Source organism: Alligator mississippiensis, chromosome 5 (assembly GCF_030867095.1).
Source record: "Alligator mississippiensis isolate rAllMis1 chromosome 5, rAllMis1, whole genome shotgun sequence".
In the NCBI taxonomy this organism is placed as follows: domain Eukaryota; kingdom Metazoa; phylum Chordata; order Crocodylia; family Alligatoridae; genus Alligator; species Alligator mississippiensis.
The window spans coordinates 65315038-65341014 of record NC_081828.1 but is presented as its reverse complement, the minus strand read 5'-3'; the positions used below and the strand labels follow the sequence as shown (position 1 = coordinate 65341014).

The 25977-nt window shown below is 44.5% G+C and overlaps 1 protein-coding gene across 7 annotated transcripts in view; it reads left to right on the top strand.

Moving 5' to 3' along the window:
* Positions 1–6902: 6902 nt before the first annotated feature.
* Positions 6903–25977, top strand: part of LOC102564273 (coagulation factor XIII B chain) — a 58173-nt gene continuing 39098 nt past the window's right edge. The window contains exons 1-4 of one of the 7 annotated variants that reach the window (XM_059728420.1): positions 6903–7195; positions 15415–15615; positions 23800–23961; positions 24638–24787. In XM_059728420.1, coding sequence (XP_059584403.1) covers positions 7090–7195; positions 15415–15615; positions 23800–23961; positions 24638–24787 — 619 coding nt within the window. In that variant the 5' untranslated portion in view covers positions 6903–7089. Of the gene's footprint in view, positions 7196–15414; positions 15616–23781; positions 23962–24389; positions 24463–24637; positions 24788–25977 lie in introns of those variants that run through there. The other 6 variants (XM_059728419.1, XM_059728422.1, XM_059728418.1 and 3 more) reach the window with 6 other exon arrangements.

Sequence of the window (25977 nt, the reverse complement as noted above, 5' to 3'; positions counted from 1 at the left end):
AGTTGAAAGGTGAGGAGTATAAAATATAAGCCACAAAAGTAATGCCATGGCACACAAATAGATAAAAATACCAAAATACAAGGGGAGATACAAAATGCGCACACACAAATTTCAAAACACAATTCCTTATCTTAAAGTGAAAGAAAGAGGAAGGAAGAAAAGGTAGAAGAGGAAAAACATATCCAAGGAGGGGAGAGCAACTGCAGGCAAGAGAAAAAGGGGCTTTCTGCTACAGGACCACACTAATAACATTCAACAGGCTAAGAGAGGGGGTGACAGGGCCTCTTGCCTTCAGAGATGTTTGGTGATGTTTGCCAAACTCTTAAGGCTGGTGAAGAAACAGTAATGATTTGAAACTAGAAAGGAAGGCACTGCTCAGCTGTAAGACTGGAGAGGAATTCAAAATATATTCTATGTACTGGTTCACTATGAGTTAAAAAAGAGTCAGTGCTGAAGGGGACTGAGGACAATGGGCAGTATATCTTTTTTTAATGGACTGCACTAGTCTATCTTCTAGGTTCTCATTCCCATTTTTTGGCACCAGAAGAGGGTGTTGGGGCTTGCTTCCAGTGTCTCCAGGTGTCAGCTTGGCATTGCAGTGTCTCACTGTGGTACTCTTTCCCTCCTGTGGGAGGAATTCCCCATTTATTTTTTAAGGGGCACACATACACACAAAAGTTCCTATTAGTATGTTTGTCCAATAGAGTAATATGACCCAGACATTAGGGCTGTGCAAAGCTTCAGTTCATGATTCAATTTGGAGAAGATTTGGCCCAATTCAGCGGCCAAATCTCTGAAACCAATTGAATTGCTCACAGCTTAAAACTTCCTGAACCGATTCAGAGCCTCTGAATCAATTTGAAAAAGTTTTGCAAGTGATTCGGCCATTCAGAGATTCGGAAGGCAGTCTTTGAGGGGAAATGGAAACTTAGAAGAGGGAGGGGAAGCAGAGGGGAGAGGTGGATTGGGGCGGGTGGAAGGACTGACATCGCTAGCTGGCCAGTGAGTGTGATTTCTCCCTGACTTACCTTCCAATCACAGTGTCTGGGGGAAGGACACAGAAACAGCATAAAAGCCTTTGTCTGCAGGCTTTTCTGTCCCTTTTCTGAGATGTTTCTGCCTGAGCAACAGTGTCTCAAAAGTACTGTGGCTACTGGCCTGGCTTCCTAGCCAGTGGCCTGCTACTTTTTGCTCTTAGAAAGGATTGGATAGGATATAGCTTAGTTTAGTTTGGAATCCCTCTACTTATAATTCATTTCTTTGAATTTGTTTTGTGTGTTTTTGTTTTCCAATACTTCTTAAAGAGAAAGCTCAATGTTTTGCCTGACAGTGTGATCTATCACTGTGCAGGGAAGCACACATTGCACACACTCACACACACATCATAGAAGAAGAAAAAGTCAGCTATTCATAGAGGAAGAGATTCAGATGATATATAGTAGTTATTAGGTATTAATATTATTATAGTTAGTTTACATACAGACTAAAGACAACACAGAAGAAGTCAGGTAGAGATTCATATTGAGATTAATATTAACACACACAACACAGAACTCAGCGTCTTAGAAGAAGAAGAAGAAAAAGAAAAGGTACACTACACAACACAGAACAGTACAGTAAAGAAACACAACCCAGAAGAGGAAGAGTCATTCACCCATTCAGTCAGGGCGAAGAGCACATCATGAAAGAACAACACACACACACACCATATACTTATTAATAATCAATAATCAAGCCACAGTCCACTATACACAACACAAAGCAAAACAAACAAATCATACACCCTAGAAGAAGTCATACACACACACACAGCTTTTCCAGCACAGGAAAGATTAATATGAAGATTGCTGGAAAGGCAGGTGCCAGGTCTTCTGACAGGGGAGGGAGAGGGGCTAGAAGTAGTCGAGTAAGAGCTAGAGCTGCAAGTCCCACCCCCTCCCAAACATAGACTCATCCTCTTCCCAAGCAGCCATACAGCTTCTGCTGCCAATGGAAGCAAGGTGGTGGGAGCAGTACGTGATATCCCATGCACCTGCACCACCTCCCCTAACTCCATAAATAGGCACTAATAACAGAATGACTGTCTCCTCCACCCCAATTTCATCTCCCAGTGTAAGCCTCCCACTGCCAGAGGAAGATCTGGAGCTGGAACCAGAGGAACTGAGCGCCCTGGCTCAAGCAATTCTGGGGACTGAGGAGGAATCTGAGTTTGTGCTCCACACCCTTCAAAGTTCCCCTAGACCCAGGTCTCCTTCTCTGGCAAGCACCTCAGAGGAGGTTGAGGTTGTGGAAGTTCAGGTAAGTGGCTCAGCTGAGGCAGGTCCTCCTGCTGTTGTGCCTCAGACTGCTGAGGAGGGGAATAAGGCAGGTACCCCACCCTCAACCTAGAAGTGGGGGAGTAGCATAGTGTGGGGTCATTTTGAGGTGGCAGATGATCCCAGATTTGTTATCTGCCAGCACTGCCAAAGACAGATCAGCCAGGGCAAGGAGGTGAAACACTTCACCACCACAGTGATGCTGCTGCATCTCAGAAGGCAGTGCCAGCACTGCCTTGCCCTTCTTCCTTCTCAGCCTCGCATCAGTACAAGCGTGCCCAAATGAAGCCCTTGCTCACTCCAAAGCCCCTGTCCCCCCAAATCAGAAGCAGGCCATCCTGGAGCAGTGGGGGAAAGCTGCAGACAGAGGGAGGCACATTCCCAAAGCGAGTAAGATCACCCAGACCATTGGGGAGATGCTTGCTCTAGATAGCCAGCTCTTCTCCTTAGTTGAGTGGCCAGGCTTCAGGCAGCTCATGGCACTCATGGATCCATCTTACCAAGTGCCTGCACACACCACCATTAGCAGGACGGTGGTGTCCTCCCTGTATGAAGCATGCAGGGAGTACTTGAGGGAGGAGCTGCGCAAGGCAGAGCTGCAGGTAGCCTTGCACTTCAGCTCTGACATCCAGAGCAGCTAGGGTAGTGATCACACCTACCTCTTTCTAACAGGGTACTGGTGAAATCAGTCAGGCCACAAGTGGGCTCTCCTCCAAGCCGATGTGATGGATGAGTCCCACGTGGCAAGGGAGATCATGGTGGCCATGAACTGCATTGTACAGGGTGGCTCATTGTGCAGGCCAAGCTCACCCATGGGTTCATGGTCAAGGCAGTGTGTGATGCCAACTTTGTTGGCATCCTCTACATGGCACACAGGCTGCACCTTATACTTAGGGATACATTGGAGGGGAACAGGGCTCCCAGTGACAGCACTGTCACTACCACAAACAGCCAGCTTATTTCAAAATGCAGGAAGGTGGTGGGCTACTTCCACCAGAGCATCAAGGAGGGCTTGATACTGTGGGAGAAACAGGCAGAAATGAGCATGCTACAGCACAAAATCATGCAGGCTGTGGAGACTCAGTGGAATTCCACCTGATGCTTAAAAGGCTGGTGGAGCAACAGAAGGCATCCATGAGATGACCTTGCTCAGGGAGATTGGGATCAGTGGCCCCCTTAACAACACTGAATGGGAAACTGCTTCTGAAACTGCTAAAAGCAAAACTCATGTCACTTGCTGGAAGTGACAGCATTCTGTCATCCTGGATCTGGGGGCTTACACCCCTGGGAGGGCTTTAGGGTTGTGCCAGACTCTTCCTAGGGGCATGGGGCCCTGGATCTGTGCTCAAGATGACGGGAGGCTGCCGCTGCTGCCTAGGAATGGTGCTAGCCACACCGCACACCCAGCACTGGGAAGACTGGTGCTGCCACTGGCCCCAGGCAACAGCAGCAGCCTCCTGTCATCCCATGCGCAGATCTTGGGGCCAACACCCCCAGGAGAAGTCTGTTAGCACTGGGAAGGCAGGTTGAGCTCCATGGGGATGAGGGAGTTGCTCAGAGCACAGGCCTGGCTCTCCCCACCTCCTACCACTGGGTTGCACTCTTGAGTGGCTCTGCCAGCCCCACGGAGCTTAGCCCTGCGGCGGGAGAGCCAGTGGTGGAGCTGCTCAGAGTACAACCCTGGTGAGTACACCCCAGCTTTGGGAGGCTCCGCAGCCCCACAGAGCTGAGCCTGGCAGCAGAATGTGGGGGAGAGACACTGGCCAGGGCTGTTCTTGGAGCGACTCCTCCACTGGCTAACCCACCATCTCCAGCCACCTGTCTGAGCTCCACGGGGCTGGTGGAGCCACTAGAAGCACAGCCCCGGCTCTCCCCCACCTGCCGCCACTGGGCTGCTTTGAAACTCGAAATGTTCTGAAACTTTTGAAAATGTTTCGAGTTCCCTCGTTTTGTTTTGAAGCCTTTTTTTTGTTTCAGTTTCGCTGTTTTGCACTCAAAACACATTGAACCAGCTTCAAAATGAAACACCCATTGAAATTTCACACAGCCCTACTTCTAAATATCTTCCTACAAGAAGGCATAAGAACTTTTATATTCACAAAGACAAAAGTAGCAAGGAAATGGTAAAGAATGTTAAAGGTCATATGAAAGGATTGTATTAATAGGTCAGAGACAAAAGAAAGACCAAGGAAACTGTGGGTTCACTGTTCAAGAGAAATCTCTTACTAGGAGATTAAAAGCAAACAGCTCTGCCTGGGAAGTAATTTGCCTCAGTCTTCAGAAGACAAAACAAAACCCAACAACAAAAACAAGACAAGAAAGGATTGCCGCCAGCTAGCAAAATAAATTCAGATAGACAAAGAAAGGGAAGGATAGAAGTTCATGAACAAAAATTTTCCAAAATGCTCTTTAGTGGTAAATGTGAACGAATTTAAGTCAGTGAGACATGATGCAATTTGTCACAGATGCTGAATTAACTGACTGAAAAACTCTCAAAGAAGAAATTTCCAAACCATGAGCAATACTATTTGGAAAGTAAGTGAGGGGAGGTGACATTGCAGAGAAGGATGGATGTAAAGTCTGTATGGAAAAAAGAGAACGGAGAACTCAGGAAACCAGTTAGGCTGACTTCAAGGTATTAGAGCCATTCATTGGTAAAGACCTGGAGGAGGAAGGAATAAGCATTAGCAGCCAGCATGGATTCTTTTTCTTTTTTTTCAGAATGAATGAAGGTATCTTTGAGAGTGTTAACTATTTCAGTAGATGAAGGGAATGCATTGTGAAAATAACAGAGTCTAATTGTTAATAAGGCTTTTGGCCCAGGACTCTGTGACATTTCATAAGCAAAATCGAGAAATATGAGTTGCATAAAATTACTGTTATATGGATATATCATTAGTTGAAAAACTGCAAACAGTGAGTAACTTTAAATCAATTGATGTCGTAATGGCAGGAGGTTTCTAGCAATTTCTCACTTTGTTCTGAGTCCAGTGCCTTTTTACAAATAACTTGGATTCAGGAACAGAAAGTTTTCTGACCAAGTTTGCAGATAACACAAACCTGAGAGGGGTTGCAAAGACTTGGAAGATTAGCATTAGAATTCAAAAGGATCTTGGCAAATTGGAGAACTGTGCTCCAGCCTAACGCTGCTTAGTGCGGGAGTCAAGCAGTACAGACATGCCTGCACTCGGATTTACATGCTGCAGATTTCTTCTGTTCATTCTTGTGGGTGTCAGTGCTTACCTCATAAATACTCCCTAGAACAGGGATAATGTTTGTTTTTATAAATGCCCATGTCCTGTGGGGTTTACACAACAGTAATTAATCATTCTAAAATAGTACTCAGACAACTCAGAAGGGCATGACAAAAGAACTGAAGCCTGATGAAATAAGTAAATATTAACAATATTGATAGTGCTTGCATGTGATGGGAATCCCTAAAAGCCAAAGGAAAACAAAACAAAATGTGATTAATCAAAATTCCCAAGGTCTGTGTCCTCAATTACCTCCTACTTTCCCTTATATAATGAGAGTTTTAGCTGGACAATCCTTTCTCCGTCCTGCTACAGCTTTTGAAAAGAGCAGATGGGGAAAAATGGGAAGTATTGACGCTTGACAGCACGTTCAGGTGGAATGGGGGTAACCTACAGATTGCTTAAGCAAAAATCTGAAGGGATAGTCAGAAAGAGAGAGTCTCTCTCTCTCTCTCTCTCTCTCTCTCTCTCTCTCTCTCTACGTAAGAGGCAAAAGGGAACAAGGAAGGTTTTTGTGGCTTTCCATGGAAACCCTTACCTTTTACATTCTGCTAGGGTGCTTGGGAGAAGAGAACCTGTTTGGCTTTTGAGCACTTTTTGAGTTAAGAGGTATATTCAGTTACACATACATTGCTTGAATTCTTGTTTGTATCCTGGGATGGAATGGGTTAGTACGAACAGCCAAGCTGTGCCTGAACGGTGCCTAAACACTTTACTAACGCACCTCTGCTTCCTGATTAAACTCCTGTATAAGAAATTACAAATTTGATATTCTTTTAAAGACTTTAAACATATGTGTAGCAGCAGCCATTGTTCTTTCTTATCTAGGGGACTTGGACTGAATGGTTTCACCTTAAAAGGTCTTGTTGAAAGACCTCCATTTGTTTTTCATGTGCCCATCCAATTTTCCTAACTAGGAGACTGAAAATTTCAACGCATACCGCCTATGTGGGTAATTCTCAAGTTTATTAAAGACAACTGAAACTCTCAACTAATTTCTGAATCAGGAATGACCTAAGATATCACCTCTTAGAAAACTATGGACCCAGTGCAGCCAACAAGGAAACTTATTTTTGGTCCTTGACTATCTGACTACAGTACAAGAAACTCTGTGTTTATGCCACTAAGTTTGTATTCTGTAAGAGGGAAGTACACAGCAGATGCCAAGAAGAAAACCATGCTGGGGCATGTGAGTTAACTTTACTAAAGGTGAAACCAGAGTTAAGAAAACCTCTTTTTTTCTGACACTGACAGAAGAATCACTTCTCTGAGATAAGTGGTATTCTTGTCTGTCTCAGTACAGGTGTTTCACAGATAATGGTGACTGGGGACCTTCAGATCATGAAAAACTAATAAAAAATAAAATACCTTGGACTGCTTTCATGGTGGAGTTTACCTACGTTATCGCTGTACCTTGATGTTGACTAACAGTCAGTTGCCACAGCTGTGTCAATAGGAGGCACAAGTAGATCTGCCTGACAAAGCAGCTGAGAAGAGAATCCAAAGAGGAACAGAACTGCATGTCATCCATTGCAGGTGCTGGATTTATTTTCTGGATCCTCAGGATGACATTGGTGAGATATATGTTCATTCAGCTCCTCTGGGCTTACTCTTCCCAGGAAGAAGGTAAGGTATGAAAAACATCAAAATATTCAGTCATTTTGAGTAGCTCAATTGCAAAGAATTTCTTTGGAACGAAATGATATAAGAAAGTGTCATCCAAAATAAAAGAAAACTCTGAGTTTGAGTGGGGCTCAGAGTAGAGGGATAATAAATAACTATGGGTCACTTATACATTTGTCCTTGCTGAGCTGCTTGTTATTGCTCATGTTATTTGTTTGAAACCCTAGATATTCTGACTTTATTTATGCTCACTATTATATACAGTACAGGCAGTCCTCACACTTATGGTGGGTTACGTTCCTGGAAAAGGCGCTGTAAGTCAAAAAGATTCAAGTCGAATCTGATTTTCCCATAGAAACAATGTTATACAAAGGGGTTACGTTCCTGACCAAGTGCCTGATGCCCAACATTTTATAGCAATAACCACAAACACCATATTTAAATCAGCTATTCAATTTTATTTAATCAGAAGGTGAAGGAACACCTTCACTAGGGTCAAGAAACTTACGTGTCACAGCACATCGGGAAGCAGACTGACTGGGTGACGTATGGCACTGGATCCTCGCGCTTATGGCATGATGGCATGATATTTGTGCACCTCCTGAGTTGCTGTCATGCCATAAGCACGAGGATCCAGCACCATAAGTAATAACATGGGTGTAAATGGCGGAGCGCCGCAAGTGCTAATCGCCGTAAGTCGACACACCCTAATTCAAGGACTGCCTGTATACGTCATACTCCCCTACTATCCTCCTCAAGTAGCTACTTACATGCCTGCATGCTTCTATTTGGTACTAAGTATGAAGTAGCTTATTCCACTGTTACTGAAAAGATAACTTACTAGGGGATGACCATGTGACTAGTTACAAAGAAGTAGATGACACATTTTACAATCAGCATATTTTATACCACATTACCAAATGGGATGCCTATAAGTTTACGTTTCTTAATGTGTTTCCTTAAAGCTATAATGCTTATATGGTAACTATTCTTCAACAAAATAAATTCACAAGTCTGCATAATGCCTTGTAATGTTACTATGACTTAGGACAATAAGGGAATATATTACTCGTTTTTCTTAACATCAAGGAGTTGACAGTAGAGGAGTTTAGGCATGTAAGTCTATCACCTAGCCATGAGTGAGATCTTCAAAACCCCTCATAAGCTTGGACTTGACCCTATGGATGCCTAATGGCTCTTCTATTGTAGGACCTGATTTTGTAGGAAATATCAAAGCAATTAAGGACTAGATATTTCAGGTAATCCCAAGTATTCCCTGTGTAGGGTATTTTTGGTTAGGATGGGCTGGAAAATTGGACAGTCACCTTCAAGTTCAAGTTCTAATGAATAGTTAATTGCTACAAGGTGGAACACATAAGAGCCTGAGAGAAACCCAACTCAAGATATCCAGTAGCTGGTGGTTAGGGCCCTCTTCTGAGATGTGGGAGACCTGTCTTCAGATCTCTTCCCCAAATATAATTAAGTGAATTCTTGAAAACAGGTTCCCCACCTATCAGGAAAGCATTGTAACCACCTATTAATAATATCTGGATACTTTTTAAAAAGACTGAGGCTTCACAGTTATGGTGTTACAGGTTACCTTTAAACCATCATAAAGGCACTTAAAATAGGAGCATTCATCCATTTAAGGGTGTTAACCATGCTAAAACCCCTTAAACATTTTAAAGATATGCCAATTCAAGAGAAGGCTTTCTGATTTGTTTTGTTCAGTTCATTCCAGGGTACTGTTAGTCTTCTCCAGGGAGATCAAATGCTGTATTTTGATTCCTTCAGCATCCCAGGATGTACCATTCCCAGCCCTTCACACACCTTTGCTCTTGGGCAAACTTTAAATGTCCCTGAACTCGTCTGTCAACAGAATAGCTCTAGCCCCAAGCCAACATCCCCTTCTGCCCTGCAATTGTGAAGCCTCTGACAACTTTAAATGCTCCAGTGCAGCTCACCAATTTACTGCTTGCTCTAGCTCCCTGTGCAGTTCGCTATCTGCCTCAAGAGGATCAGATAAAAAGACAATTAACCACTAATGAGCATTGGCAATTGGATTTTAGTGCTGGGAAACCATCTCCTTCGCCAGTCACCTGCCTATCTCCACTGCTGCTGCTGAATGCACCTTCGCTCAGCTTCTCGCCCCCCACACTGAATTTCACCTCTGATCCACCATGCCATGCATGCAGGGAGCCTCCAGGGTCTCAGCTTTTTCCCAGTGTGGTATGCAGTGAACTCACTTGGTCTCAGCTCTACCTTGGTGTGGCATGTATTCCACAAGACCACTGGGTCTCAGCTCTGTCCCCATGTGAATACTAACCCGTGACCCAATCCCAATTCAGTGAAATATGTGCAAGAATTTGGTCCTTTTAATTGTTCTATTTTTCACTCCTTTCTCTCTACTTATTTTTCCTTGTTTCCCCTTCACACTTACTTCAAACATTTTTTCCCACCAAGTCACGGCTGGCTTCTGCTCACTGTAGACTGAGGGAAGCCACATGGTAGTTTCTCCACCTCTGAGCTATATGTCACCATCTCCTCTCCCACCCATGGAGGGATAGAGTCCTGGCTCCTCTCCATGCCTCTTCTCTCCAGACCCTGTAGTGGCAAGTCACAATCCTGCAGGTCTGAGATGGCATTAAATCTTACCCTGTGATTGCTCTGAAACTGTTCTAACTTTGACAGCTTTAAAATGTTTTAAAGATAACCTGTAACAGAACCCTAAGAAATGAAAAGAGGTGCTTGACTTTTGATGGGCAAAACTTGAGTTCCACCCATCTTCTCATCATTTCTTACTGACTGGGGCAGGCAGTTTCCTGTTCAGCCAGTCGGCTTTAGTGAATTCCATTCTTAGCACCCTCACTGTCCTTATGAATTGTATAGTTAAGGGTCCACCTGAGTCTGGTTTGTTGGCCTTAGTTGCACTGGCTTCTGAACACCGAAGAGAAAAAATGTGCCGAGAACGGCTATGCAAATCAGCACTGTTCTGATTCGACTTCCGTTTTGATGATTCGACAGAACAGTGTTTCATGTCGAGTTTCATTTCATTTTGAAAGAACTGTTCTATTCTGTTGAAACTGTTTTGCTGTTTCAACGCTGTTTCAATGTTTTGCCCGTAGGTTATTATTGGGAAAAATAAAATGCAACAGGCAGGCAGGTTGGGAGCTCGCCCACACCCCCAGGAGGGCTACGGGGGCTGTGTCAGAGTCCTCCTGGGGGTGCGAGGCCCCAGCCTGCCTGCCAGATGACAGACTGGCACTGGGCACAGCTGCATCCAGCACCAGGGAGATTGGTACTGCCACTGGCCCTGGGTGGCAGCACCTGGCTCCTGCCATGGGGCAGGCAGATTGGGGGCATGCACCCCTGTACAAGACATGGCTCAAGGAATGTCTGGGGCCTGGGGTACATCAGCTCATGCAGGGACCCTCCTCCGCCCTGGGATCAGGGTGGAGGGTCCTTTCATGGGCTGAGGTGCCCTGGCCCTGCTGGCCCCAGGTGGCAGCACCTGGCTCCCGTCAGCTGGCAGGCAGATCAGGGCCCCACCGGCACCACCAGAAGGCTTGTGGAGGCTGTGCTGTAGTCCTACCAGGGGGATGTGCCCCTGATATGCCTGTCGGCTGACAGGAACTGGGTGCTGGCGCCTGGGGCCAGCAGCATCACTGATCTTCGTGGTGTTGGGTGCGGGCTGTGCCAAATGAGAGGAGCCAGGTGCTGCTGGCTGGGACTGGCACTAAAGCCAGTAAGCCTGAAAGTTTTGAAATGTTTTGAGTTCTCTTGTCTCATTTCAAAGCTGTTTTAAAGGCTTTTGTTTCATTTCAGTTTCACTGTTTCAAGCTCAAAATGCATTGAAACAGCTTTGAAACAAAGCACCGGGTGAAATTTCACAGAGCCCTGGTGGCTAGTATCACACCCGGTCACATTTTCCTCTTCAGCCAACCTGACCAGGTATCCATACACATCTGGGTCAGCTATGGATGGCCTTTAGCACTACTGTAAAGAGAAGCTCTCATTTGAACCTCTATAGCCCTCATGAGATGCTTTAAGCATTATGCAGCTGCACCCCAGTGACTAATTCAAGGCTGAGGACAGTTTTAGGCACCAGAGTATGGCAATGCCTAAAGCTTAAAGTTTTTTATATAGAGTGTATTCAAATGTCTTAGTTATAAATTGATATTTTGTTTATTAATTAAGAAGCCTATAACAGAATCCAAGATCAGGTAAAGAGCATAGACTAGATAAACTGGAGAAAGTTGACAGAGAAGAGCAAGACTTATGTAAGACTCATGACTTTACATAGGCCAGCATACCCTGAGAAATATGCATATTGGCCTATGTAAATATCCAATGGTGGAGTTTGCTCCCAATGAGTTACTGTATTTATTCAAATATAAGACAAGATTTTTTCCCCCCAACCAGCAGTGGGGGGTGTAGGGGGGTGGGTGGGAAGACCCCTTTATCTTAGTGTGCAGGAAAGCCTCATTAAATACATAGTCAGAAACAGCATGTGTTCAGTAATGGAAACCAGCTATGAAGTTGATTGAATGCGGCCCTCACTGAAAGTGCCTGTAAAACACATGGTCTATACTGGGGGAATAGACCCTACCATAAGCCTAGTGGCTAGTGAAACCCATCTGAATAGGGAATAGTGCCCATTATGCAAATTCCCCATCAGCTCTGACTCTTTTTCAAGTCATGGTGAGCCACTACAGTACATACATTCTTCCTTCCCACAGCTGAGCAGCACCCTTTCCCCTCATTTCCAATGATTCCTCTTTCTTCACCAGGTTTAAAGGTCTGACAAATATCACCAAACTTCTGTCTAGATGAGAGGCTCCGGCACCCTGTCTCTTGGCCCGTCACATATGATTAATGTGGCTTTGTCCTCCATAAGGTAGAACTGGACCAGGCAGCCCCATACCTCCTATGCAATTATTTTTTGTAGGATCCCAGGACTTATGACAGGACTGCCTTGTTCCAGTCATGAGTGGGGTGCTAATTAGCACATGGATGCTTGTGGAGGTGTTTTTTGGAGTACATATACTGAACAGTGCTGGGCTGTGGGGTTACCATGGTTTGAAACACTGTTAACTCTGCTGGGGCCCAGCCCAATGAACTATATGGTAAATCATGAGCCTTTGACTTTAAACTTTTATCATGCATAGTTTGTACTAAGTATAAGTAGGTATAAAAGTGGTGCTGAGCATGTGTATGAGGCATCTGTGCTGAAACTTGTAGCAATTTGTAAAAAATGTAAAATGCACCAATTCTGGATGAACTAGGTCTATGGGTACCCATGGTAATTTTCCTATATGCAAATTACTACAGTTATGTTTAATTCAAGGTCAGTAAACTCATCTACACGAGACTTTTACTGTGGAGTTGACCATTTAGCTTTGCAGTAAACGTCTCACATTTACACATGCATTGCTATTAGGCAGAAGTAAACTAATTAACTCACCAGCAATGTAGTATTTGTAAATACAAGTACTATCCTGCAGGCTGACCCCCTGGGCCTCCTACCAGCTTAGGCTGCCCTGAACCAGCATAACGTGCTGCAGTCCTGGGTGCACATTTAAATGGTGTACCTGGGTACACCAGAGTTTATTGCTTCATATTAAGAGCATATGTAGACATGCCTAGTTTTTTTTCAAATTTGCCCCTCCCTTCTACATACTGATGGAGGAAACAGTGCACAAGCAGGGTATGACAGTAAGGGAGGGGGAGGAGTTGCAAGGGGGAGAAGTTGGGTGGGGACAGAGGGCAAGGGGGCCACATGCCCCCTCCAATTAATTTTCTCTGCTGTAGCAGTTGGAGAGGAACAAATTCAAGCAAACCTCCAATAATGTGATTCTATACCTGTAAAATTATCGAAAATGTATACATTTTCTATATGTAGACTAATTATGGGGCATTGTCTTAAATACAGGGTTGCCTTAGATTCACATAATTATATTATTGTTCTTTCAAGGAATATCTAAGGACTTTTTCCCTAGATTACTGCAGTTAGAGAAATATGGGAAATGAAAGATACAAAACTGATCAAGTTTGTTGTAGGCAGTTTAGTCAGATAGCCCTGTCTTGGATTTTGAATGAGTCAGCATGAAATAGTTGGCATGGTCAAGGCCTGCTGCAGTTGTCTAACATTCTCTAACTGAGTTAAATTCAGGTTTAGCTACACCAAGAGAAGAACATATGACTGTAGAATATTAGTGTATAAATTGCCCACAATCAATAGCCATGGGAGTTCTAGGTGGGTCCTTGGTCTGCAACCTGCAGGCAGCAGATTTGCAGCCTGGTGAAGAGACTCCTTAAACAATTTCCTCTTGTGTCTGCCTGTTACAGTAGGGTTACATACTTCTCATAAAAATGATATCTGAGTACACAATAAATTTAAATTTGCTTTCAATTCAAGGTTCAGTTACAGTAATTCGGTATTTTTCTCTACTTTAATGTTTAATTGTTTTCTTCTGACAATATTATTTTACAATCCAGATTCATTTTCAAATATAGCCTTATTTTTACAGTGATAAAGTGTCTGCCAGTAACAGCTCCAGAAAATGGAAGAATTGTCACATCTAGTATATTCACATATGTCCAGAATAACCATTTATTTTGTGTTAATCAAACTGTATTGATGTCCTGATCTTCAATTCATGCTGTGTGTGAAGAAAACAGTATAATCCAGGGAAATAAAATAATTCCATGGTAATGGATTAATGTCAGGCTTTCATTGTAACCTGTACATCAATGGTCACCAACCAGTGGATCTCAATTCACCAGTAGAACTTAGAGCCTCTTGCGGTAGATCTAGGAGACTCTTGGAGTTGATCCAAGCTTGGGGTGGGGGGGTTGAGTGCCCACGTGCATGCGTGTGTGCCTCAGCCCAGCAGGTTAGTCTGTGGGGGAGGGAAGGGGCGGGGGCTAGATTCAGGCCCCCCTAGTGAGAGACATTGCTGCAGAGGTTGGAGCAGGGGTAAATTGAGGGGAGGCCCAGGCCTGGTGGGACTTACTTGCTGGGAAGGTGTACCCCCAAATATTCTTTTCTCCCTCTGCCTCGATCTGTGCCCTCCTTCCCTCCCCACAGACTTATCTGCTGGGCAAGAGGAATGAGGGGGTAGCAGTTCATGGTAGATTGTGGGTTGCTTTTAAATGCCAAAGGTGATCTCCTACTTAAAATGTTAGGAAAGGTTAGCAAAAATGGAAGATAAGAGTAATTAAAACCAAAAATATTTAACATATTTTGCCCATACCCAATAAGAGAGAGACTTTCCAGAGTCCAAACATAAGCTGAATCATATTTCTTATTGTGCATTAACACAGTAGTATGGTAATTTCCATTCAGTCACACCTAAGTTGTTACACATTTTTTTACTATTATATTCAATGGTGGAACTAGGGTAAATGGGCCAACTACCCCAGATGCTGACTTCAGAGGGTGAAAAAAAATGGCTGTTGCTGTTAGCTGAGTAATCACACTGAATTTAGGATGCTTATCCTTTGGGGTTATTTGTTTAGTAAAGCACATAACACATTTGAGGGAGGGCTGTTAAAATATGCCTTAGCATCCTTCGAAAGAAAGGGGTTTTTATGCCATTTTTAAGTATTAAAACATGGTAAATTTTATTTGACCTGAAACAGTGTCTATGAAAGAGCACTTTTGTTATTTCTTGCTTCTAGGCATATCCATGCTTTAACACCACACCTGACAACAGAATCTAAGTTCCTTTTAATCTTGCAAGAAAGCTCATACCAGTCTCCCAGCTTCTGAAATTAAATGAGTCAAACATTTGCTTATGTGGTTTTAACAAGGAAATTAAGACTGAGCCCCTGCTGTGTTTTGACTCATAACCTAAACATCAGTGCACTTACCAGTGAGAGAGGAATCCTAGCAGAGGAATCCCTCCTCTCAAAACTGATGTATGCATTTTATCCAAAGATTATTTCTTGGAAAATGTGTAAGTAGTCCTGGGAGTAAGGATTTAGAACTTAACTTCCTGTTGCAGCCCAGCTCAATGTGCTGCAGTCCAGGCACATGTATAAACTGCCCCTTAATGGCGTGTGTAGATGTGCACCAGAGCTCCATAATTCAGTTAATGCAGTATTCAAATGATAGTGTTAAGCTGGGGAGAAAAAAGACCTGTGAGAATTCACAACATAATTATTTCAGTTTCTTTCATGTATCTCATAATAGTTTATTTTGAACCTGTTTTTTCCAGTGCAACCTTGTGACTACCCACAGGTAGAAAATATTGAATTAAGTGGCTATTATCAAAGCAACAGAGAACAAGCCTTTCCAGCAAAGATAGGGTCATCAACGTACTACAGGTGTGCCCAGGGTTATGTAACTGCAACTGAGGAAAATTGGGTTTTAATCAGATGTACAAGAGATGGCTGGGATCCTGCACCAAAATGTATAAGTAAGTAAATGTAAAATTGTGTTATTGCCTTAAATCCTACTTCACTATGATTACTAATCTCAAGCAGAGAAATGGTGGTGATTGAATAAAGTTGCTCCCTTATTCCCCTGCACTCCACCACTAAGACTGTCACTGAAGGACATGAGTATGTCTCTTTCAAAAGGAGTGCCTCACACAATAGGCAGCAGCCATAGAGGGCGTGGGTTTTGGAGAAGACTTCTGTTTTCTGTTCTTTTAGTTAACCTGCCCCCTCCCCTGTGCTGGCCCTTGTCACCTCCCCTGACATTTCTACCCCTGTAGCAAGGGGATGGGGAGGCTGTGATACCCCTTTGAGAGCAATTGAGTTATGGAGAGGTACTTGGGCCTAGGTAACTGAACAGTTATGGATAAGGATTGTGTATAACCTGTTGGGTAGAGACCCACGGGGGATGGGTGCTGTAGGTTGTAAAACCTTATGACGAGGAGAAAAATAATGAAATGGCTATGGTGTTTACAGATGTTTTTGTTAACTTGAAATGCTTAGAGGGAATTGTTTTCCCTTCTGTCCCCCTTGAGTCTGTGCATGTGCGTCTTCTGTGCGTTTATGTTTCTGTAGATATGTTTGTCTGTGCATGCATAGAAACATACACGTGCACTCACTGACATATGGAAATGTATTATTTCCAGGACAGTTTCTGCAGCAGTTTCTGTAGCAGCTACTGTTTGGGCTCAGTCTGATTTTCCCTTCTGAGGGCTACTTCTTGATGGTAAAGCTGGGGAGTACTGCTTTCAGATGCTCTGAATGCAAAGTGATGCCAACCCATAATATTCCATTTTGCAGCACTCCATATGTAAAAGACATGTATTTAGTCCCAAGTCCCTCCAGTGCTGCCATGTGCCCCTGTGGCCATTGGGAGGAGTTCCAGCCTTCTGCTACATGGCTGCCACCACTTGGCAGACATGTTGAAGCCAGACCCAAGTGCCAGCACTTGGCAGCCATCTTGGAAATTCTGATCCCTGGCCAGCTCCTATTCTGCCCAGGAATTGCGTGCCCAGCACAGGGGCAGCACACGGCACCTCCCTCCTTTCCCACCCTGCCTCCCTGTGCCAGGGATGATCCAGCCCCTGCCCTACAATACCCATGCCCATTCCTCCTGCTTTCCCCCTCAACCAACAGTGCCCCTCCACCACCCTTCCCTCCCACCAACAATAAAAAGCCTGCTTACAAGTGGGAAACTATATACAGGTTGGAAACTATATACAATAATTTGGGTCTTCAAGTCCAGAGTGGGGAGCTATGAGGGGGGAGGGGGGACAGGAGCTGGGGGGCAGAGTCCCAGGGCAGGTGTTCAGCACCCCAGCTCCTGGATGTTCCCCCATGGGTCCAGGGGTTACAGTGACCGCAGTGGGTGGTGGCCTCATGTGCAGCAGGTTCTTTATCCATGTAGTGTGGGGAAAGTAGTGGTTCTAGCCCAGGTGGGAGGTGGCAGGGCCAAGATAGAGGCCAGGCCAGTGGGTGGGCAGGAGGTGCCCAAGGATCTCCTCTCAGGGCCAGGCAGGGGCTTGCTGTGGGGTGGTAGGCAGGGCACAGGGATCAGGGGCTAGGCAGTGGGGGACATGTATGTGGGGACCAGGGCCAGGAGGATGTCCATGGCCTAGTAGCTGGTGTTCCCCTGCTGCCAAAGCTGCTCCAGGTGCTCCCACTCCAGGGCCTCCATGCGGGCCCAGTGGTCCCTCTGTGCCCAGTCCTGCGCCTCGCCTCAGCTATGTCCTCCTCACTTCAGACTTCCTCCTGTGCCTGCTTCCTCACCTCACACTCCTCTGCCACTGCCACCAGCTGCTGGAATAGGAGAGTCTGGTTCCTAGTACACCACTGGCACACTGCTGGGTGGCTCCAGTGATGGGTGGTAGCAACCTGGATACCGCATCCCCACTGGGTGGGGCTGGTGGATTCTTCCCTGTGCTCAAATGTTGGCCCTGCAGAGGCAAGAGACAGAAGCCTTTTGTGAGAGCTTGCAACATTTCAGAGATAAGATGCGCTGCACCAGGAGTCATGCGCTTCCCGGTCTCAAATCACAAGTTGGCCATGCATGGGTGTCCAGGGACCATTTTAAGCTGGCTGGGCAGGCAGATGCATATTAAGGTATGTTGGAGCCCTGGACAAACACAAAATTGGAGGCTCCCTCCCTGCCTCAAGCTAGGCTGCAAGCAGGGGATGGGCCCCTTACCCTCCAGGTATTGGCAGGGGAGGCTGGGTGGACCCTGCCAGGCTGGGGAAGGGGGGGCACATGCCCACCTCGTAGATTCATAGATGTTAGGGTCGGAAGGGACCTCAATAGATCATTGAGTCTGATTCCCTGCATAGGCAGAAAAGAGTGCTGGGTTCAGATGACTCCAGCCAGATGCCCCTCTAACCTCCTCTTAAAGACCCCCAGGGTAAGAGAGAGCACCACCTCCCCTGGGAGCCCATTTCAGACCTTGGCCACTCTAACTGTGAAGAAGTTCTTCCTAATGTCCAGTCTAAATTTGCTCTCTGCTAGCTTGTGACCATTATTTCTTGTGACCCCCCCAGGGGTGCCTTGGTGAGTAGAGCCTCACCAATTCCCTTCTACACCCCCATAATGAATTTATAAGCAGCCACTGCCCCACTGCCCATGTCCTTTCGGGTTGATACTGACCCAACCACCACCACTCTCTGGGTGTGACCCTCTAGCCAACTGGCCACCTACCAGAATGTGTAATCATCCAAGTCACAGCCTGTTAATTTGTTCACCAGTATGGGATGGGATACCGTATCAAAGGCCTTCCTGAAGTCTAAATAAATGATGTCTTCCCCTACTTCTGCGTACAGATGTTTTGTAACCTGGTTGTAAAAAGAGACTAGATTAGTCAGGCATGATCTACCTGCTATGAACCCATGCTGGTTTCCCCTCAGCATAATGTTTCCTGCTGGGCTCTCACATATATGAGCCTTAATAATCTTTTCAAAGACTTTGCCAAGGATGGAGGTGAGATTGACCGGCCTATAGTTGTCTGGATCCTCCTTCCTCCCCTTCTTGAAAATAGGGACCATATTGGCCCTTTTCCAGTCCTCTGGGACCTGGCCCGTGTGCCATGAGTGCTCAAATATTCTTGCCAGTGGCTGTGCAATGACATCAGCCAGTGTCTTCAGTAACCTTGGAAGGAGCTCATCCAGGCCTGCCGACTTAAATGTATCCAGTCCTTCCAAGTGAATGCAACATCTCAGGGTCAACGCTTGGCAGTCTGGTGCCTTGCTGCTGCCTCTCTACAATCCCATTGTGAGACTTGTCTTGCCCCTTGATTAGGAACAATGAGGCAAAGAATTCATTGAGAAGTTCAGCCTTGTCCCCTCTGTCTGTCACCAGTTGCTTTTGCCCATTCAGTAGTAGTCCTAGACCGCCCTGGGCCTTCCTTTTACTCCCTATATATCTGAAAAACAATGAGCAGTGCCTCTGCTCCCTGCTCCCTCCCCCACAGCCCCTATCCCCACCACAGCCAAATGTTCACACACACATGCACACACACACACAGGCATGCACTATACTCTCACTCATTCTCTGCACATGGGCACACAGGTACAAACACACTCTCCCTGCCACAAACATAGACACACAGATTCACGCACACATACACACACAGACACACACAGATGCACACACAGCTGGTAATTGCCAGCTAAATTTCTCGAGGGCTGAGACAGGGTTCTCAGTGCCTTATTTAAGCATTAAGCAGTTCATGTAAATCACAGGGTGGAAACCCAATCCAAAGCCCTGCTATGCAACTGGGCCACATAGTAATGACCACTTGTAGCCCATTCCTCCTCCTCCTCTGTGGATGTCCTGCATGCACTAGCGTGAGTCAGTGGATTTCAGCCCACTTGCATCCTTGCTTTACTTCTGGGTGAATTCTGCATGCCTTGGGACAGGCTCAGCAGGGTAGGATCCAATCCCTGAGACAAATTTGCAGTGCACATACAAACAAAGATGTACAATCAGAGGATTTTATTTATGTGCATATAAGGCCCTGCATTCCTGCTCCCCATAAAGACAGTGTTGTTATCATCAGTGTCAGACCCATATATTGCTGTGTGGGTCCCAGGAGAGGAGGGGTATGTCAGCAGGGAACGCTGTCATCTTTTAGGGTGTCACCTTTGTTACCAGATTTGCCCATTACTTTGAGGTGTGCTCATTTATTAGGGACACGTTTCTAGGGTCTTGGTAATTTTATCAATGTGCTGCTTGTGTTACTTGTGTTTCTATACGGAGCTATATATCTCACTTCTGCAAGTCCTCACCCCCAGTGGAGCTATCTTGCAGGACTCAGTTTCAATGGGGCTGGGTTCCTCCAGTCACCAAATCAGTCATACACATGAACACACACAGAATAACGTGACACACCTGACCCAGCTGGGTTGATCAGCATGGACAGGCTGACACCCACATATGACAAGAATCAGTTCATCAGAGCAAGAATAAACTGCAGTAAGACACAAGCACACAGGTGAAGAGAATACTTCTGAATCCAGCTGGGTGTCCAGCTGATATCCTCATGGGCCAGCATTCAGTTCATTAGGGTATGTCTGAGCCAAACTGGGTCAATCAGACTGTACAAGCTGATCCCCTTATGTGTTTCAAACTCAGCATGTCCCAATCTTTAGTCCCTTGATGAGCAGACCCCACAGTATTTTTGGGTTTCACAGGAACATTTAGCTTAGGTAAAAGAAGTGTTGCTGCACAGCACATGTGGAAGGAAAAGTAAAGAAGGAAAAATATACCCAGTTACTACCAGTTTGACTATACGAGTTATTTATTACCAAGTATATGAAATATATAATGACACTAGTAGTAATAGACATGCAAAGGAAAACAAACACAAACAATTACAATACTACCCTGGTTTCACTAAGTATTTGGGGAAACTTAGCTCAAGCTTAACTAGTACAGTTCAGGTTCAGAAATTTATGTCTAGAGGGAAAAGAGAGAGAGAGCGCTGGGATCTCACCAGTCCAAGGTACTCGGGTTGCAAAGCTGACAGGTAAAGTTCGTAGCACAATCCTTGAAGGGAGACGATATGTTTCCTCCAGCATCTTGAGAAGAACAGTGGATGGTGTCAGTGCACACACTGCTGCTTTTTTTACAGATTTTTATACCCTCAGTTCAGCTTCTTCAAATCATTCTTAATACAGTAAATCATTCTTTTTTCTATTAACAAGGGGTTATCTGGTTTGGAACGTCTCAAGAAACTGATTGATAATCAGGAAACACATATGGTTAGGGAGTACCCAGACACTTGAGAGTCAGCTGAAATTCCTATGGATAGCAGATATACTGATGGGATATCTCATGGTTTCTTCAGAAACACTAGATAGCTTGCAGCATTAGGATTTTGGATTTTTACTTGTTGTGAACAAGCCTCAGCTTAGCCTGACTTTTCCAGATCTTACTATAGTCTTTTAACAGACTTAAGGCAATTATTGGAGTGTTTATAACATTTGGGCAGGAGGACTTCCACCAGTCGTCCCAGGAAAAGTATGACAACACTTGTGCTCAGGACTCCAACAGGCTGGACACTCTGATGAACCCTTTACCATTGTTCAAATGTTGCCCATACCCCCTCTGTCTCTTGACTCAGCATTCCCTAACCTGGCAACCGAGTTTTAGTCAAACAAGTTTAAATAGGCATCCCATAGTTGGACCGGGGAATGCACGGCCTGAGATGCCTATTAAACTTAGCAGTGTGTGTGTGTCTGGTGGAGGGGAAAAGTCCTTTGTAAATCCAGATTAAAACTAGTCTGATAAATGCTGAGCTGGGTGTGTGTAAACATGGGTTGATTAGCATTTGGAGCACAGATTCCCCATCATGCAGTGCTCTCCTGTTTCTCTGATCCCAGAATTCACTGCAGTCTCTGCTTCAGGCTTTCTGTTCTCCGTCTCCCATGTAAATGAGTTGTAATCTAGTTCCATCTCAGATGCAAATGAGACCTAGGGCAGTTGTTTCACTCTTGACACCCTTATCCGGAGGGTTTTAGGTGCATCTCCCACTGCATCTTAATCAGTTTTGTTTAGGTAGAGGAGGGGAGGGGTGAGGAATTCTTTGCAAGTCAGATAGGCTGTGTCCTGTGCCAGGGTTCCCCAAGAACATGGATCTGAGAGGTAATAGGATCAATAGCTCAGAAGGCACAAACCACACCCATAGGGCATCAGGGGAAAAGACTGGGTCATCCTACTGCTGGCCCCTTAAAGGTACATTCCATATACCACACTCTCCCCCATTTGACCACAAGCAATGACCCCAGTTCCATACCAACATGGGCTACCATGGACACTGGCCACCACCCCACTCCCCTACCCCTCCACTTCTCTCTGCCCAGCAACTTCCACCAAATGTTCAGTGACAGCATGAGGTGGGTGTCTAGGTGCACTGTGTGCACTCCTCCCCATACTCCAGCTGCTGAAGATGTCCAGAGCTTTGCACTCCTCCATGTGGCTAGATGACAAGCAGGCAGTCGAGGTCTGAGCAGAAGATCTGCTGAAATATGCATTGAAAATATGCAAAAAAGGCACTCCAGTCTGCTCCCTAGCCCTCTAACAGCAAGTCAGAGCAGGTCAGACATTGTGGGAAATGTTACTATGTGACTGCTCAGAACATGTTCTAACTTGAATGTTACTTAACTTTCCTCTGACTTAGCATATACATGTTGTAATATGTAACAAAGTCATGAAAGAAGTGAATTTGCAGGAACAATCTGAAGGTGCACTCAGCCTGGGAGGCTTTGTCTATTTAGTGTCCAGATAAAAGAAGAAAGCTCTGACTACTTAAGACCTTTCAGTCATATTGAACTTGTCAATTGCTGCATTCATGGTGGCAGGTGAAAAGGGGTTAAGAAAAATGTACAGAAGGTTGGAATATAAAGTCTCAACCTTCTCTGCCTCCACACTATAGCAGACATGGGGGCAAAGAGGGGGAATGAGTGTGCTTAGTTTTCAGAAGGTATAAACGAGGCCAGCTCACTCTTGACTCCAATAAGCCTTAAGGGTTCATGTTGAAATCCTGATGACAGTAAAGTCAATGACAGCATTCCTCTGGTTCCAGGAAGGCCAGAAATGGAAGGGATGAGGTGAGAATAGATGATGCATGAAGGAAAGATTCTTCGCAAACATACAGCATAAAACTGTCCTGGTAAAAAGTCTTGAGGAGGAAAATAAATCAATGGTCATGTTGTGGCAGGATCTGAGACGCAAATCTGAGCCCAACTGCAAAATAATTGTTCAAATTAGCTGCCTCCAAGATAAATATTGTGAACATGGTTTGAAAGGCTCAGCCCTGACATCTCTGGATTTTACCAGCATCACTTCACATTACTCCAGAGAAATCTCAGAGCCCGTGTCCTGGACAAAATAGGGAAAGGGAGCCTTTTTCGGCAACCAGGTTTTACCATAGGCTGGGGTCATGATCTAGCAATGATTCTATGGCAGTGTTGCATCAAGATGGCACGATGTAAACAAACCCTTCACATCTTACTTTTGGTTTGGTTATAAATTCAAAAATCTTGTCAGGTATTGTCTGACCCTGACCACAGAGCTAATCGAGTGCTGTGAAACAGATCTGCCTGTGAGCTTGGAGATTCAGTACCATTTGGGTTCTGCAGGCTGGTTTGTATTTTTGCATTCTTTATTTTGAGAGACTGAGCCTATGAGAGAGCTAAGAATACCTGTAAGTAAAATAACTTGAGGGAGCAGTATCATGAAGTCTTCTTGAAGCTAGTGCTAGAGATCAATGTTTCAGAGATGTATTAGGCCATGGTTAGTGTAAACGATAATACATTTCAGAAGTCAGCCAACGGTGAGGCTGAGTCAGGTGATGGTCTGGTGTATTAGACCTGATTTTCCACAGCCTTGCACCTTGTATGATATTGTTCCCGATGCACAGGTATGTCACAAGGTGCAAGGCTGTGGGAAAACTTTTACATCAGATTTGAAAATGAAGATTTTTTTTTTAATATTAAGTACCACCGTGTTCTCCAGCATAAAGGTTAATTTTGCCTTTTTTTCTAATTCTTAGCTGATATTTAAAGGATTTATTTTCCACTCCCCGTCTCGCTTCCTCTAGCCCTTTTTATACATGCCTGATTTCCTGTGATTAACCCTATGTGCTCTTTTTACTTAGAATTATGTTCTGTCCCAGATTTGGAAAATGGTGGTACCGGCTATTGGCATTGGAAGAAATTCAAAGAAGGTGAAACAATTTCATATTCATGTCACCGGGGCTATATCCCTGAAAATCAGCAAGACAGGATTATGTGCGCTAAGGATGGCTGGTCGCCTACTCCAAGATGTATCCCTGAGAGTAAGAAGCACCTGTGTTTTATTGACTAAACTCTATAGCTGTTATTGTCATAACTTTCTTAGGATAAATACAAAAATAACAACTCAGTAGATGTCTTGCCATGGTGGTGCATGTTCCTGAGCCAAGGACTTGTGGGATAAATAGATCACCACAACCTTTGACCTTTGTCAGCTCCACTTTTTGTGCCATGTGTAGTATTTCAATTGTAAACTTTCTGTGACAGGAACCTTTCCTAAAAAGCAAAGCTTATCTTCTGGGTATAATTGAATGTCCATCTTAAAGTCCAGACCAATTTCTTGTATTCCTAACCTATCCTACTACCATGCTCAGAGCTCTCCTTATCCATCCAGTCCTAACTGTTCCCTGTTATTCCTCCTACCATATAGACAGCACTCTTAAGTTTGGTTTTTCTTGCCTTTATTCCTTAGGCTCTCCATGCTCCTACCTTTGGTTCCCTGCTGCCTGTGAAGAGCCTTATAAAAATCAAGTTCTTTGATTCAGGTTTGGAAATAAAGGTCTTTCTGTATAAAGTGTGGTAATTTTGTGCAGCAGGATGGTTTTGTTTTTACATTTTCTTCTAATACCAAGCTAGCGCCAGTCTCTGTACCCCAGCATCACACTCTTGACTTCCTCCTTTAACTGGGCATTAACTGGGCTTTAACTATTTTTTCTTTAGTAACCTGTCCTGTGGATAATTTGGCAAATGGCATATTCCACTTAAGCTATTGGACAACATCATACCACTTAGGTGACAGAATTACCTATTCATGTAATTCAGAGAACGACCATGGGAATCAGCAATACATTGTTATATGCACCAAGAACGGTTGGTCATGTACTCCAAGGTGTATCCCTGACACTAATTGTTATATTCTGTTGGACCTTTGTTAAAAACATAGCTGTGGTATTAAAGTTTGCTTAAAATAGATAACAACCAACTCTAACAGATAACTCGCATTTTAGTGCATGCTCCTGAGATGCTTCCTGAGTTTCTACTTCATGCCTCTTATTTAGAAGTCAGATTGTCTAAGATAGAAACCACGTGTATGTTTGTTTTTGTATTTTGTGTTTTGTCTTTTTGTGATGAGTATGGCAAATAATAAGAAGAATAAGAATAAGAATGTCCATCCTACTGTCCACATCTTCTTCCACAATTTCATCCATAGAGAGAGGGGCAATAAGAGTGCAGCCTTTGAATTGTAGTTATTTGAATGTTGTGGTTCTAGAGCTAGGAAAAACCACTGTAGAGAAAGTCCTGCTCAGCCTCTGCAATTCTGGGATTGAACATGTTCAGTGCAGAAGAAATCTCCAGATGCTAGGATAATCAAGCTCAAGCAAGTCTTATTGAGCATTTGACAACTGACTGTTGTTGGCTTATAACTTGATTGAATATTTGTGGATTTCCATAAGGATCCATAAGGATAAAAAAAGGCTTATCCCCAACACAAAGCAGCTACCCGACCCTAGTTTCAGATCCTCCCTTTAGCCTGGTCAAAGCCTGAATGCAGAGTGGTCCAAAAAGTGGTGGTACCCAAAGGAGACTCTTCTTTCCCAAAAGCTCCTTATTGGACAAGAGCATGTGTGCTGTGTGCTTTCTTTTGGGTTGATTTAGCACATTTCGCTCTCTACACCTGAAACATGCTTTAAGGTGTTGCGAAATAGGTTAAACACAAGTTTTCATATTCTTCTTGTGCCCATCCTTCCCGTATGGTTATATTGGATAACTATTGCAGTAGACCTGAGGTGCTTGGCCCTCCTTCGATATTCCATATGGAATTTAAAGTTTAACAAACCATTCCAGTCAGCCAAATACTATAAGAGAACTCAGGTACATACACAAACATCCCCATTCTTCCTCAAATTTGTGTTCCCTCCCCATCTGTAACCTCCCAGATATGTACGAAAAGAGGTACAGTGTATTTCAAAAATTAGTAAATTCAGGCAGAGAATGCCCAGAAGGAAATGTCCTGTTGGTAGTAGTCCTAAGGTATACCACTGCTTGGAGATGAAGTATAT